Source organism: Rhinatrema bivittatum, chromosome 3, assembly GCF_901001135.1.
Source record: "Rhinatrema bivittatum chromosome 3, aRhiBiv1.1, whole genome shotgun sequence".
NCBI classification, from domain to species: Eukaryota; Metazoa; Chordata; class Amphibia; order Gymnophiona; family Rhinatrematidae; genus Rhinatrema; species Rhinatrema bivittatum.
In genome coordinates this window covers 158,801,763-158,817,243 of record NC_042617.1, presented here as the reverse complement: position 1 = coordinate 158,817,243, position 15,481 = coordinate 158,801,763, and the positions used below count along the sequence as shown (strand labels likewise).

The 15,481-nt window shown below is 46.0% G+C and overlaps 1 protein-coding gene across 1 annotated transcript in view; it reads left to right on the top strand.

Annotated features, from left to right (window-relative positions):
• LOC115087120 (probable methyltransferase TARBP1) overlaps nt 1-15,481 on the top strand; it is a 421,872-nt gene that overhangs the window by 45,778 nt on the left and 360,613 nt on the right. Inside the window, exon 7 of the mRNA XM_029593877.1 lies at nt 9,203-9,338. Within this exon, the coding sequence (XP_029449737.1) occupies nt 9,203-9,338 (136 nt within the window). The remainder of the gene's footprint in view (nt 1-9,202; nt 9,339-15,481) is intronic.

Sequence of the window (15,481 nt, the reverse complement as noted above, 5' to 3'; positions counted from 1 at the left end):
AAGTATGTATCCAGATCTGTTCCTGTTGATTGATTCCCTATTGCCTCCCCAAACTGGAACTGGAACCTGTTCAATGACCAACCAATGTAAATATGTAAAATATGAGATTTATCCAGATAATGTTGTAAAATAGGGGCAGCTGTGTGGTTTGTTTTTTTTTTTTAAGTGACTAAAAAGCTGCGATGTTTGAGATGAATTTTTATAAATCTTTTAGTACGACCTATGTACATTAATTGATATGGGCAAATGAGCACATAAAAGACCCATTGAGACTAACAATTTGTGGTAGAAAGTAATCTAATATTAGTCTTTATCTGGAGGAGGCCATTCTCTGCCTTCAATAGTCTGATTGCAGTGGGAACAGTTCCCACAACGCGAGTGTCCTGATACTGGAAGTGTTTCCCTAGAGAACTGTGGAAGCATTACTCTTGTGACTTGTTCTTAATATTTTTGCCTTGAGGAAATGCTAAACACAGAAGTTCTTGTAAAGCTTTATTCCATTGCAAAATATGCCACAGTTTCTTGATTATTGATGTTATCCTCTAGGATTTATCTGAATATCTTAAAACATATTTAAGAGTTTGTCTACTGTTGGTGATTGATAAAGTTGTATGTACTTTCAAGTTTGATGTGCTCTCCTGATTGGTTAGAGGTTTGTCGTATTATGTGATGACATATGCAGAATTATAAGCACCATTATTTCAGTAGCCTACAATGCTAAATACTTTGCCATGCCAAGGAGCTAATGTTTGAGATGTTGGCAGATTTTCATTTTGGACCACACAGATTCTCTTGAAGCAGAAAGCTTTATCTTTCGAAACACAGACCATGTTGGGTCTTAGATAGAGGTCCACAGACTTTGAGAAGTGTATGTAAAACCAATTTGTTTGAGTCTATCCTTACAAGTGCAATTTGAACAACTTAGAGACCAATTTCAGGCTGAAAAGTACAAATTTTATGTGGAAATTAAATATTTTTACCAAAGATAAAAATGTGAAAAAAAAATATAAATTTTATAGCGCACTAAGGGGTAGATTTTTAAAAACGGCGCGTTCGCGTACTTTTGTTCGCGCTCCAGGTGCAAACAAAAGTACGCTGGATTTTAGTAGATACGCGCGTAGCCGCTAAAATCCAGGATCGGCGCGCGCAAGGCTGCCAATTTTGGGCAGCCGGCGAGCGCCGAGCCGCGCAGCCTGCCTCCATTCCCTCCAAGGCCGCTCCGAAATCGGAGCGGCCTCAGAGGGAACTCGCTTTCGCCCTCCCCCTCACCTTCCCCTCCCTTCCTCTACCTAACCCACCCCCCCGGCCCTTTCTAAACCCCCCCCTACCTTTCTCCACGGATTTACGCCTCCCAGAGGGAGGCGTAAATCCATGCGCGCCAGCGGGCTGCTGGCGCGCCGAGATGCGACCCGGGGGCGGTTCCGGAGGGCGCGGCCACGCCCCCGAACTGCCCCGGCCTGAAACCACGCCCCCGGGCCCGCCCCCGAACTGCCCCGGCCTGAAACCACGCCCCCGGGCCCGCCCCCGAAACGCCGCGTCCCGCCCCCAAAATGCCACACCGATTGGCCCTGCCCCCGACACGCCCCCGACACCCCCCCGACTGAAAACCCCGGGACTTACGCGAGTCCCGGGGATCTGCGTGCGCCGGCGGCCTAGCGAAAATAGGCACGCCGGCGCGCAAGGCCCTGCTCGTGTAAATCCGGGCGGATTTACGCGAGCAGGGCTTTTAAAATCCGCCCCTAATTTTTTATCGGGCATCAGCAATGAATACATTGTTAAAGCTATTGTGATGCTTCTAGTCCTGAAAATGATGGTTCTATAAAATAAGTGATTTTGAGTGTCTTTTTGTATTGAAGTGGCACAAAATTTATATGGTGGTAGAATTTCTATTTGTCTTTGAATTCTTTTTTTTTTTTATCCTCGGAAGATATTTGTTATTTGTACACTGCTGTGTACATCTGGTATGTGCTTTACAAATGATTAATAATAAGGATCCTAGATTTGGCCTCTGTCCTGCAAACCGATGTTCCCTATATGTACAAGGATCAATCCAGACCACTGGGTTGTGTCTCCCTCCCAGCAGATGGAGTCAGAGAAAAAAGCTGAAAGGCACCCCCTCTTAACTTGGTGTGCCACCTGCGATCCTTCAGTATTTCTCTGATTCCAGAAGATGAGGGTGACAGAACCTGCGTATTTCTCTGATTCCAGCAGGTAAGGGGAACAGAACCTGTGGTCCTGATCCTTTTATTAAAAAAAAAAAAAAGAAAAAAAGATTTTAATTTCAAAAAAAGACAAGGTGTTTCTTTAAGAGGTGTGGAGCCTCAATTCTTGTGCCTTTGGCTAAATCAAGCTCGTTGAAGGAAAAAAAAAGTTTTTGTTTTCGGAGGTGAGCAGTGTTACTCCTCTCGAGGCTCCTGTCTTGGTTGAGGCACGGCTGGGGTTGGACACCCTGACAGCCAACTTCCCGGAGCTAATACTTATCCTGGTGAGTAGGGGGATTAACCGGTCGGCCGGTTAATCCCCCTACTCAGGAATTCTCTTCTCGCACCCTGAGAAGAGAATTCCTCTGGTGCCTCCTACTGTGTCGCGATTGTCTGTTTTTAGCGAACAGTTTAATTCCTACTGCGCACAGGTGTCCCGGGACTCTGGAGGGGCAATTTTCACCATTTTTTGACCCAGTCGGGCTCACCATCGCGCCGGGATGCCGCGGGGCTTGGTGTGTTCGGCATGTGGGGAGCTGGTGGTGCAGCTCTCCCGCAATGGCCTTTGCACCAGGTGCCTCCCTGGCAGTGAAGGGCCGTCGGGGAGTAGCACTGGAGCAGTTCCAGAGCGTTCTCGGAGTGCAGGGAGAAAATTGCACTCTCGCCGGCCTCCTGCTGCCCCGTCCCTTTCCAGCGTGGGAATGGTGGCCATTTTGCCTGCACCACGTTCCACTATAGGGCTGGATGCGGGGGGGAGGGGAGATCCCTGCTCTGCTTTCCCCGCTGAATTTAAGCCCTGTCAGACCATGGATCCCTGTGCCCGCTTCCCCTCCCAGTTCTGACCCCCGGGGGGGGGGGGGCCTTAAAGGAGCAGCCTACTTTTTCTTCAAAATTCGTGCTTTTAATGCACAAGGCCTTTTTGGAGGCTGAGGCAGAGTTGCAGGCTACGGAGCCTCCGCAGGCAAAGGTTGCTAGGCTTTCAGAGGGGTTGGATGCCTCCAGAGGGAGGAAAGGCCATACACCTTCTGACCAGTCAGGGGCCTCAGCTTCCAATCCTTCGGATCCTCCTTCGCAGGACCTCCTCCTAGGGATCTCAGACAGGGATGGAGGGAGGAGCTTGACCCTTTAATTCCTCATGTACTGGCGGAATTAGGTATTGAGGCTCCGCAACCGAGCTCGGAGCCTACCAAGGTGGACCCCATTCTCATGGGGCTTCGGGACCCCCTTAGAACTTTTCCTTTTCACCCAATGCTGCTACAGCTAATCACCTGGGAGTGGGAGGCCCCCGAGGCCAGCCTTTAGGTGGGATGGGCTATGGAAAAGCTCTATCCGCTACCAGAAGAGTCCTTGGACGTTCTTAAAGTTCCAAAAGTGGACGCGGCTGTCTCCGCCATCACTAAGCGGACGACCATTCCCGTAGCAGGAGCTGCCGCTCTTTAAGGATCTGCAAGATCAGAGGCTTGAGGTACTTCTTAAATGGATATTTGAAGTCTCGGCACTTTGCGTTTGGGCGGTAGTGTGCAGTAGCCTCATGCAACGGGCGACCCTTTGATGGGTGCAGGAGTTGCCTTCTGCAGAAGCGGAGCAGGCAGACCGAGTGGAGGTGGCGGTTGCTTGCACAGTGGCTTCGGCATTCTCGGCTAGAAGACTTTTGTGGCTCCGTAACGGTCGGCCGATGTTTCCTCCAAAGCCCAGTTGGACAGTCTTCCCTTTAAAGGAAAATTCTTGTTCGGGGTTGATCTGGAAGCCCTTATCAAATCTCTGGGGGACAACAAGGTGTACAAGTTACCAGAGGATAAACCTAGAACCTCCAGGGCTTTTGGTTCGGCTTGCCCTCTGTTCTGGGGCCTGCGCAGTTCTGGCAGGGCAGAGCCTCTTCCTTTACTCCTTATCAGCTGTCTCCGAGGTCTCAGTCTTGGCCTCATTCCTTTCGTGTCCACAGGCCTCTCCGCGATGGGGGTCCTCAGGGATTGTCCTGGGTTAAGTCCACGCAATGAAGGTGTGCTGGCCCACTCCTCGGTTTCGGTGATAGACAGCCGCTTTTCTGTGTACTTCGAGGAATGGGTCAAGATTACATCGGACCAGTGGGTTCTAAGCATCATCGAACACGGCTACGCTTTGAATTTTGCTCACCCATTGCGGGATCTGTTTCTGATGTCGCCCTGCGGGTCACATGCGAACCGGACAGCAGAAAATCAAACCCTGGGTCAGTTGAAAGCCCTGAGAGCCATTGTCTCAGTCCCTCCAGAAGAGCTCAGGACCGGCAGATATTCCATATATTTCGTGGTTCCCAAGAAGGGGAGGGCTCCTTCCGCCCGATTTTGGACCTAAAGAAGGTGAACAAGATGCTTCGGGTACCCCGTTTTTGCATGGAAACTCTGTGCTCAGTCATTGCGGCTGTCCCCTCCGGCGAATATTTGGCTTCTCTAGACCTGACGGAGGCATACCTGCACATAGGGATCTGCGAGCGGTATCGGCGGTTTCTCAGGTTCATGATTTTGGGCGAGCATTATCAGTTCCAAGCGTTCCCGTTCGGATTGGCGACAACTCCCTGAGTATTCACCAAGGTAATGGTGGTTGTAGCAGTGGCCCTCAGGAGGGAGGGGATTTTGCTTCATCCCTACCTGGACGATTGGCTCATCCGTCCAAAGTCTGAGGAGCTTTGCAAGGCAGCGGTTCAGTCCGTATTGCACCGGCTTCAATCTCTCGAATGGATTGTCAATTTCGCCAAGAGCCAGTCGGTCCCATCCCAAGTTCTGAACTTCTTAGGCGCTCGGTTCGACACGTCTGTTGGCAAAGTCTTTCTCACGCAGGAGCGAACCAAAAAGTTAATGGCGCAGATTTGACGGCTGTTGTCACTACCGCTACCCCGGGTCTGGGATTACTTGCAGGTGCTTGGTTCTATGGCGTCTACTCTGGAGCTAGTCCCTTGGGCCTTCGCTCATATGAGACCTTTACAGAGGGCATTACTTTCATGTTGGGATCCGAAGTCGGAAGAGTTCCAAATCTGATTGCCACTCTTGGAACCTGCCAGGTCCAGTCTCAATTGGTGGTTGATTCCGGCCCACTTGCAGCGCGGTATGGATCTGGAGGAGCCTCAGTGGGTGATCGTGACGACAGACGCCAGCCTCTCTGGCTGGGGAGCAGTTTGCCAATCACAGGCAGCACAGGGACGATGGACAAGTCAACAGGTGAAATGGTCCATAAATTGCTTGGAAACCAGGGCCGTGCATCTGGCGTTGTGCAGTTTTCTCCCCCTGGTGAGCCATTGGTCAGTACGAGTTTTGTCAGACAATGCAACAACGGCTTACATCAATCGTCAAAGAGGAACCAAAAGTCATCCAGTGGCCTCAGAGTCCGGCCGACTAATAGTCTGGGCAGAGTGCTATCTAGTCCGCCTGGTGGCTTCTCACATAGCTGGGATCAACAACGTTCAGGCGGATTTTCTCAGTCGCCAGTGCCTAGATCCCAGAGAGTGGGAACTTTCCGAGGAGGCGATGCATCTCGTGACTCGTCTGTGGGGCGTCCCTCGACTGGACTTGATGGCAACTCAGAGAAATGCGAAGGCGGCTCGGTTCTTCAATTGCAGGAGGGAGCATGGGGCGGAAGGGGTGGATGCTTTGGTCCTCCCATGGCCTTGCGACACTCTGCTTTACGTCTTTTTCCTCCCTGGCTGTTGGTGGGCAAGGTCTTACGAAGGATAGAGGCTCACACAGGGTCAGTCATTTTTGTGGCTCTAGAGTGGCCGCGAAGGCCGTGATTCGCAGATCTGATCAACCTAGCGGTGGACTGTCCTGTCTGGCTCAGTCAACTATCGAATCTTCTATGACAAGGTCCAGTATTTTTCGATCGAGTGGATTGCTTTTGTCTAGCGGCCTGGCTTATGAAAGGAGGCAGTTGAGGAAGAAAGGCTATCCTGATTCGGTTATTTCCACCCTCCTGTGGGCTCGAAAGAAGTCTACTTTGCTCGCATATGTTTGCATCTGGAAAGTTTTTGATGCCTGGTGTAGCAGGTTGAATGTGTCCCCGCGTCGCGTCTCTATTGTTCATATCCTGCTGTACTTGCAGGAGGGGCTGAAGAAAGGCTTGGCGTGCAGTTCTCTCAGGGTACAAGTAGCGACTCTGGGTTGTTTGCTTGGAAAGATTGACGGGATATCTCTTGCAGCTCATCTGGATGTGTCACGTTTCCTGAAGGGCGCTAAACATTTGAACCCTCTGGTTACACCAGTGTGTCCTTCTTGGAGTTTGAATCTGGTTCTCCGTGGTTTGTATGGTCTTCCCTTTGAGCCTCTCAAACTGGCCACTTTGAAAGACCTGAATCTCAAGGTGATTTTCCTGGTGGCTATCACTTCGGCGAGGCGAATATCTGAACTTCAAGCGTTATCCTGTAGGGAACCTTTTCTCCGGATCTCAGACTTGGGAGTGTCCCTTAGAACGGTGCCCTCCTTCCTACCGAAGGTTGTGTCGGGGTTTCACTTGAATCAGATCATGGAGTTGCCTGCTTTCACGGATTTGGAACGGGATTCTCCTCAGGCTCACGACTTGCGAAGATTAGATATACGGCGGATTCTGCTTTGCTATTTGGAGGTAACCAATGCTTTTTGGTTGTCTGACCATCTGTTTGTCTTATGGCGTGGTCCTAAGAAGGGACATAAGGCAACCAAGGCCACTATTGCCCAATGGTTGAAGGAAGCCATATCTTCGGCATATATAGGTCTTGGGCGCACAGTACCGGATGGTTTGAAAGCGCATTCAACCGATCCCAGGCAGCATCTTAGGCGAAGAGTCAGTTTGTGTCGCCGCAGGAGATTTGCAGAGCAGCTACCTGGAAATCTTTACATTCTTTTGCTAATCATTACCGTTTGGACGTCTGTGCGCTGGATGTCAACTGCTTTGACAGCAGTATTCTTGGAGTGGGACTCTCCAGGTCCCACACCATTTATAGTAGCTTGGGTACATCCCAGCGGTCTGGACTGATCCTGGTACGTACAGGGAAAGGAAAACTGGTTCTTACCTGCTAATTTTTGTTCCTGTAGTACCAAGGATCAGTCCAGACGCCTGCCCATGGAGCCTGGAGAGTCTGTTCTATTTCGTTTTTTTTCATTCTGCAGAATACTTTAAGTTGGGAAGCACTCAAGTTGCATATGAAAGTACTCCCTCCATGTACATAAGTTAGGCAGTTAGGTATGGATTATACTGAAGGATCACAGGTGGCACACCAAGTTAAGAGGGGGGGGGTGACTTTCAGCTTTTTTCTCTGACTCCATCTGCTGGAAGGGAGACACAACCCAGCGGTCTGGACTGATCCTTGGTACTACAGGAACGAAAATTAGCAGGTAAGAACCAATTTTCCTTTATTAGATGGAGGCCAACTCCCTCTTTAGTGTCAATTTTATATATTATATTTTTTAATTGAATGTAAACCACTTTAGTTTTAGGTCCAGAAGATAGCATATAAAGATTATTAAATAATTAAAAATAAATAGGATCTGTGTCGTCTTGTTTCTGGGTTGTTTTTCCTGTGTACATGTTTCATGGTAAAAGCAAAAAAAAAATGTGTAAAATAAGTTTTCTTCTTCAAACATGCTTCACTGTTCCTACCTGTTAACATTGTTAATATCATGTGAATAACACAGAGGATTCCTAGTACCTAAATGGAGATGAAGGAAAGGGTAACCCCAAAAAACCCAAAAGATTGCTGGGCTGACTTGATAGACCACTCGTGTCTTTTTATGCCAACATAACTTTGTTACTATATCTTGTCATTTCTTTATTATTTGAAGACTGACCTTATCCAGACAACTCCATCTCTGTGGCTCATTGCATGTGCTTGTCATCAGAAGAATACACATGCACATAGTAAACACATAGTAACATACCTGTCATCAGAAAACCACATTTGCTTACCTGCAGTTGGTGATTTTTATTGATGCAGTCTAGTGAGCCACGCCAACCCACCTGCAGACCTTTAGCAAGTTTGTTTTGTTTATTAGTAAATTGAAAAGTAAGAGGTGTGATGGAAACCCCTCTGCACGTTCAAAAATTTTCTAAGAATCCTTCAAGGAGACACACATCATTCCTGTCTGTCATCCCTATCTGTGACACCTTGCTATCATCAGAGCATCTAATTACAAGTAATGGCTCTTGTGTTTATCTCGTCTTGATTACTGTAATGCTGTTCATTGAGGCCTGCTTGCCTTGCCCCTACACGCGCTTCACATTTTTTAAAATTCAGCTGCATGCATTCTTACTTGAGTTTCCTACCACAAGCATATTGCCCTCATTTTGTATTCTTTGCATTGGATACCCATCAAGGCCTAAATAGTTTTCAAAACACTTAATGTTGATTTACAAATCTATGAACAATGATACACCACATTGTATCAGTTCCTTGTTAAAAATCTATAGGCTCCAAAGGAATCTGTGCTAAACTGTTCAATCCTTTAGATATTCCTTCAGTGCCTCATCAGATTAGTTGAATCATGAGAGTGGCTATTTGCAGTAGCAGGTTCTAGCTTGTGAAATAATTTGCCTGATTTATTATGCAAACAATCCATGTTTTATGAGCTTTGAAAAAAAGATTTAAAGACCTTTCTGTTTGGTAAAATGTTTACCCAGGTTGCTTGACTTGAGGATTTTGTTTGGCTGCTATGAATGTTTTTCAGTATTGTTCAAGATCTTTTATACATGTCGGCATTGATTTCATGCTGTTTTTTGTTCATTTTTTAAATATTTATTTTATGTAACTCTTAATACTAAAGCTTTTTTTATGGTCTGTTTCATTAATGTTTTTATGTTAGTATTTTACTTTCATTTTTTTTATTGTAAACTGCTTAGAATCATAGATAATATGGTATAAAAATGTTTTAATAAATAAGCACACTGTTTTCTACTATTTGTGCATGCAGGTGAAGTGACAGACACTCTTCTGTTTCAGCTTACCGTCCTAAGCATGCATGATAATGTCATATTTTGTTTTGTCCCCCCTCCATTTCTTGCAGGTAGTTTCCTGTTGCAATTTATCCAGAAGATAACCAGTAGGCATTGGTGTGCTGTTCCTATTCTGTTTATATGCAAGGCATTGGCTTATATTCCAGCCTGCAAAGTCTGGGGCGTAGAAGGGCTTCTTGCGTTAAGGTAACAGTCTTCATAACTTTGAATTCATTTGTAAAACGCATAAGAAACCAAAGTATTTTATGAAATGTTTGAACAAGCTAAGGGATATCAGATTTGGTAAGATTCTAAATTTATAGAAGTAGTAAAAAAAAAAAAAGACATTCTCTTAAGTCCCCTCCCTGCCATCCCTTTGCAACATTAATCCTACTAATATGTTTCTATATTTAAATGTTTTTTGAATACACTGGAGTACTGCATTTAAAGTCTGCACATAAATGACCCTTTAGCTCTTGTATTGCTCTGTATGTGTGAATATTTTGGGATTGCGATTATAGCTGTGAAAAAATAATAAATGAAAGTTAAATTACAAGCATGCGTTTTGAAACATAGCACTATGTGCAGTTGCACATTACCTTCTTTCAAAAAAGTATTGAATTGCAGGAACTTAATGCTTGGTGTTTTAATTTTACTATTTAAGCCAGTGATCCCCAACCCCGTCCTGGGGGCCCACCAGCCAGTCGGGTTTTCAGGATATCCACAATGAATATGCTTGAGAGAAAATTTGCATGTTTTGGTGGCAGTGCATGCAAAGTTTCTCTCATGCATATTCATTGCGGATATCCTGAAAACCCGACTGGCTGGTGGGCCCCCAGGACGGGGTTGGGGACCATTCATTTAAGCATTTTACTTCTTAATTTAGAGGATTATAATTAAACACATTTTAAATTCATTTTCTCAGAGGACAAGCAGGATAGTAGTTTTCACACATGGGTGACATCATCAGATAGTGTCCTGATGGTTGAAACTTACGTCAAAGTTTCTAGAATTTTGACAAGGCACACTGACCATGCCCAGCCTGCTCTGTACCACGCGTCCACAAAACCTTATCCCACATTTTAGCTGGGTCACTTTTATGCTTTCTGGTAAACTCCATGGGGTAGATTTTCAAATACCGCGAATAGGCGTACTTTTGCTGGCGCATCAGGCACAAGCAAAAGTACGCGGGATTTTAGTAGATACGCGCGTAGCCGCTAAAATCCTGGATCGGCGCGCGCAAGGCTATCGATTTCGTATAGCCGGCACGCGCCGAGCCGCGCTGCCTACCCCCGTTCCCTCCGAGGCCGCTCCGAAATCGGAGCGGCCTCGGAGGGAATCCTCTAACGACCTCCCCTCACCTTCCCCTTCCTTCCTCTACCTAACCCACCCGCCCGGCCCTGTCTAAACCCCCCCCTTACCTTTGTCGGGGGATTTACGCCTCCCAGAGGGAGGCGTAAATCCCCGCGCGCCAGCGGGCCTCTTGCGCGCCGGGACGCGACCTGGGGGCGGGTACGGAAGGCGCGGCCATGCCCCCGGACCGCCCTGAGCCGTAACCACGCCCCCGTAGCCGCCCCCAAAACGCTGCCGACACGCCCCCTAAACGCCGCGACGACCGGGCCCGCCCCCCGACACGCACCCGACACGCCCCCCTCGGAGAACCCCGGGACTTACGCGAGTCCCGGGGCTCTGCGCGCGCCGGTAGGCCTATGTAAAATAGGCTCACCGGCGCGCAGGGCCCTGCTCGCCTAAATCCGCCCGGATTTGGGCGGATTTAGGCGAGCAGGGCTCTTAAAATCCGCCCCCAAATGTGCTTTTCTTTAGTAAGGGCTTCTTTCTAGCCACCCTCACATGCAGGCCAGTTGTATGCAGAGCTCTTGATATGGTTGACTGGTGCACCTGCAATCTAGTTTCAGTGACTGAATTCTATACCTCCTTCAAAGTGATTGTTGGCCTCTCTGTGGCTTCCCCCACAAATCTCCTTCTTGCTCTGATGCTTAGTTTTGAGGGACATCCTTGCCTAGGCAGTGTCTAGGTGGTATGATACAGCTTCCATGTCCTCACTATTAATCCAACAGTGCTCACTTGGATATCCAAGTACTTGGATATTATTTTGTAGCCTTTTCCTATCTTGTACATGTCTTGAACTTTATCTTTAATTTCCTCAGAATGTTCTTTGGTCTTCATTTTCACAGCTTTCCTTTAGATTCACAGTCTGACCAATGGTACTGGAGTTAGGAGGTCTTTTTATCCAGAAAAGCTGACATTTTTTTGATTCACAGATAGAGGCCAATTGTTATGGCAATATCTTTCATCTATGTAAACTTGGAGCTTCCATAGCACAGGGCTTGAATATGCAAGCAGTATTTTTCAGTTTTTAATTTTATTATACAAAAAATACAGAGAAATAATAAATTGTGACTTTGAAAATTTACTTTAAGACCTTATACTGGTTGCAATAAACATACTATCTGGAACAATCTGTGTAAGTGTTATTTGTAATCTACACATTTGCTGACTTTTTAGGGGTTGAATACTTTTGCAATTCACTATGTGAATGGTCTATAGATTGTGGCTTTATTAGGAAGTATTCCTGATGAGGATATTTCTCGCTTGAATTCTTGCTTACAGGCAGTGACATGCTGGTTGTGAGATAATAGGTTGGTTATCAACACTATAACATCAGAAATGTTACAGATTGGGATGGGGGATATACCAAAATTGCCTAGGTTAGAAAGAATTGAATTGTCTCCAAGGGGACAAGAAATCATTGGAAGTGGTGCTGGACTCTCAACTTATGTTGGGGGAAAAAACAGTTTTGTAGGTGGCTCATAATACATACTATAAATTGAACTTGGTGAAACAACTGAAACCTTATTGGAGTTCACAGCTCTAAAATCTGTAACTTACACATTGGTCCTGTCACAACTAGATTATTCACTATTCACCAACCAACCTCCTTCCCTATGTAAATTATACTCCAACACCCACTGTACAAGGGAAACCCTTGTTCGGTGGTTTTGTGTGGTAGCTATGCTAAAGGACAACCACTTTGTAATTGTCCCTATTTATAGCCCCGTATTTTACTCTTTATTGTTCACTCTTTATGTCCATTTTTTCTTTTTTATTTCTTTTTTATTATTTTACTTCTCCCTGGCTGCTTATCCGACCCGATTATCAGTTTTTTCTTTTATTATGTACTTATCTAGGCTGCCGCCTTTACTGCTTCTCACAGTTCGGATCCGCCTGCCCAACATTGGCCATGTTTTGGCAAGACGTTGCCTGCTTCAGGGACTGCGGGAGAAAATTCTGCTGCATCTGTACTGGGTTCACAGATTTTAGACGTTTCTTAAACAGATAAAATCAATGTAATACAATGTAACCTACTTATAAACTTTTAAAACCAAATTTTTACCACCTCTCAGGCTTTTAATACTTACTGGTTTTGTTTAATCAATTATCTTAAAGTGAGCGACGCCTTCAGCTTCTCGTTCCAGCGTCTTTCTCTACTCTGCCTGTTTTTAAACCTACCCCGGGCAAACTACTGCTTGTCCCTCTCAGACTGAGGCTGTCTCCGGTGCTTCCAACAGTGTTGATGATATACTATTTTCTCCACATTCCCCGATCTATCTCCTATTGCTGTGTCCCTATTGCCTGCATAACTTCTATTCATCGCCCGATATTGTCAGGTTTATCCTTTTTAATTCGATTTCTACCGTGAACATCCATTCTTGTTACTAATTGCCTTATCGGATCTGGGAGGGACCTTTTCTTTCCTCAGATTTCTCCTGCTCAGTATCCAGCGGACCTGATGGTAGTCTGAAAACTCCCGCGTCCGCTGCTGTTTTATCATCAGATTGCGCCGGCCTGCATTGGTAACTGCTCAATGTGTAGCGGATTTGATGGTGTTGAAACATCCACCACGTCCACTACTGTCCTGTCATCCGATTGCACTGGCTTACTGTAGATCCATCAAGTCGATTTATCTTTTTCTTTTTTTCTGTTTTAAATTATCTTACTCTCCATACCGTCCGTTCTTTCTCATTTATAAATAGCTTTATTTGCTTACCTACTTGTTTTCAGATCTAATCAGCCCTTCATCTCGTGTTAGTTACTGTATCTAGCCCCAGGGTGTTTTCCTGTCAGTTGGCTATTTTTAACTTGGGATGGTCATTTGTTCAGACAGAGATGTTGTGGGTGCTACTGTACCTGCGACCGCTTGTATTTTATTACCACACCGGTCTACTAATCCAGATGAGGGGTGTGCCGGCTCCGGCCGGTGATCTTCTTTTAATCACCAGTCGCTCTCCTATGGTGTCTGTTATCGTGGGTCCTCACCGGTAATATATTAGAGTGAACTACCAGGTCTTTCAGGTTTTTAGCTTTAGTCAGTGAAACATGGGTTTCTCTCGGAAACTGGGATGTATTTGCAAGATGGACCAATGTTTCAAGATGCTTTTCTTTAACATCTGTGTCTGTGGTGTGTATGGTAACACGCATATTATCCTCTTATTGGTTTGTTTAATTTTAGGTTGTAAAAGCAATTCTCTGTTGGCCCATCTAGCCCTTTTATAGGCCTTTCTCACAATAGAAGCGGGGTAACCTCATTGCAGGAACCTTTTCCTCATATCCTCTGCCTGGATTTTAAACTCTGTTATCGAGGAACATAACCTTCTTAGTCGGAGGAACTGCCCCACTGGCAGTCCACTCTAATATGTTACTGGTGAGGACCCACGATAACAGACAAGAAGGTAGCCAAGCAACATGTGGAAAAAGTAGTGCATGTGAATACATGCACGTCAGCACCCATCTGGACATTCCAGGACGAAGAACATTTTATTTCAGGGAACAGTTCACATGTGATTCCACCAAAGTAGTGTACACTTTGTGGTGTCCCTGTAACAAAGTGTATATAGGAAAAACCATGCGGAAGATTAAAATCAGAATACAGGAACATGTAAGTCGCCTTAAACACCAAATAGAAGGTGCACCATTGACAGATCACTGGCAAGAAATGGGACACCGACCAGAAGAGCTTAAGGTAGCAGTGATTTTTCAAATCCAAGAACATCCACGAGGAGGGGACATGAACCTGAGACTCACACGAATGGAACAATAGTTCATTTACACATGGGACACAGTGGCTCCAAAAGGACTGAACCGATAAATTGATTGGTTGGTATATATGTAGGGATATACTCGTTGATAGGGGGTTATTTGCAGACCCATTGGGCACCTGAGAAGCTAAGGAAATAGCAGGAGCTACGTTGGTGGCTCGCATCGCAAAAAGAAAAAAAGAAAAAACACAAGAAGACAGAAGCATGAGCGCATATATAATACAGAGCACTTATCATAAAACCATCAGGATGCCCAACGAGGAGCAAATAGAGACACCACAGGAGAGCCAATAGAGAGCTATTGGAGGAGGGAATTACAATCCCTTTTCCCATGGAGTAATAGACATCAGAATGTCCTACGGGGTGCAAACAGAGACACACCATAGGAGAGCGACTGGTGATTAAAAGAAGATCACCGGCCGGAGCCGGCACACCCCTCATCTGGATTAGTAGACCAGTGTGGTAATAAAATACAAGCGGTCGCAGGTACAGTAGCACCCACAACATCTCTGTCTGAACAAATGACCATCCCAAGTTAAAAATAGCCAACTGACAGGAAAACACCCTGGGGCTAGATACAGTAACTAACACGAGATGAAGGGCTGATTAGATCCGAAAACAAGTAGGTAAGCAAATAAAGCTATTTATAAATGAGAGAGAACGGACGGTTTGGAGAGTAAGATAATTTAAAACAGAAAAAAAGAAAAAGATAAATCGACTTGATGGATCTACAGTAAGCCAGTGCAATCGGATGACAGGACAGTAGCGGACGTGGTGGATGTTTCAACACCATCAGATCCGCTACACATTGAGCAGTTACCAATGCAGGCCGGTGCAATCTGATGATAAAACAGCAGCGGACGCGGGAGTTTTCAGACTACCATCAGGTCCGCTGGATACTGAGCAGGAGAAATCTGAGGGAAGAAAAGGTCCCTCCCAGGTCCGATAAGGCAATTAGTAACAAGAATGGATGTTCACGGTAGAAATCGAATTAAAAAGGATAAACCTGACAATATCGGGCGATAAATAGAAGTTATGCAGGCAATAGGGACACAGCAATAGGAGATAGATCGGGGAATGTGGAGAAAATAGTATATCATCAACACTGTTGGAAGCACCGGAGACAGCCTCAGTCTGAGAGGGACAAGCAGTAGTTTGCCCGGGGTAGGTTTAAAAACAGGCAGAGTAGAGAAAGACGCTGGAACGAGAAGCTGAAGGCGTCGCTCACTTTAA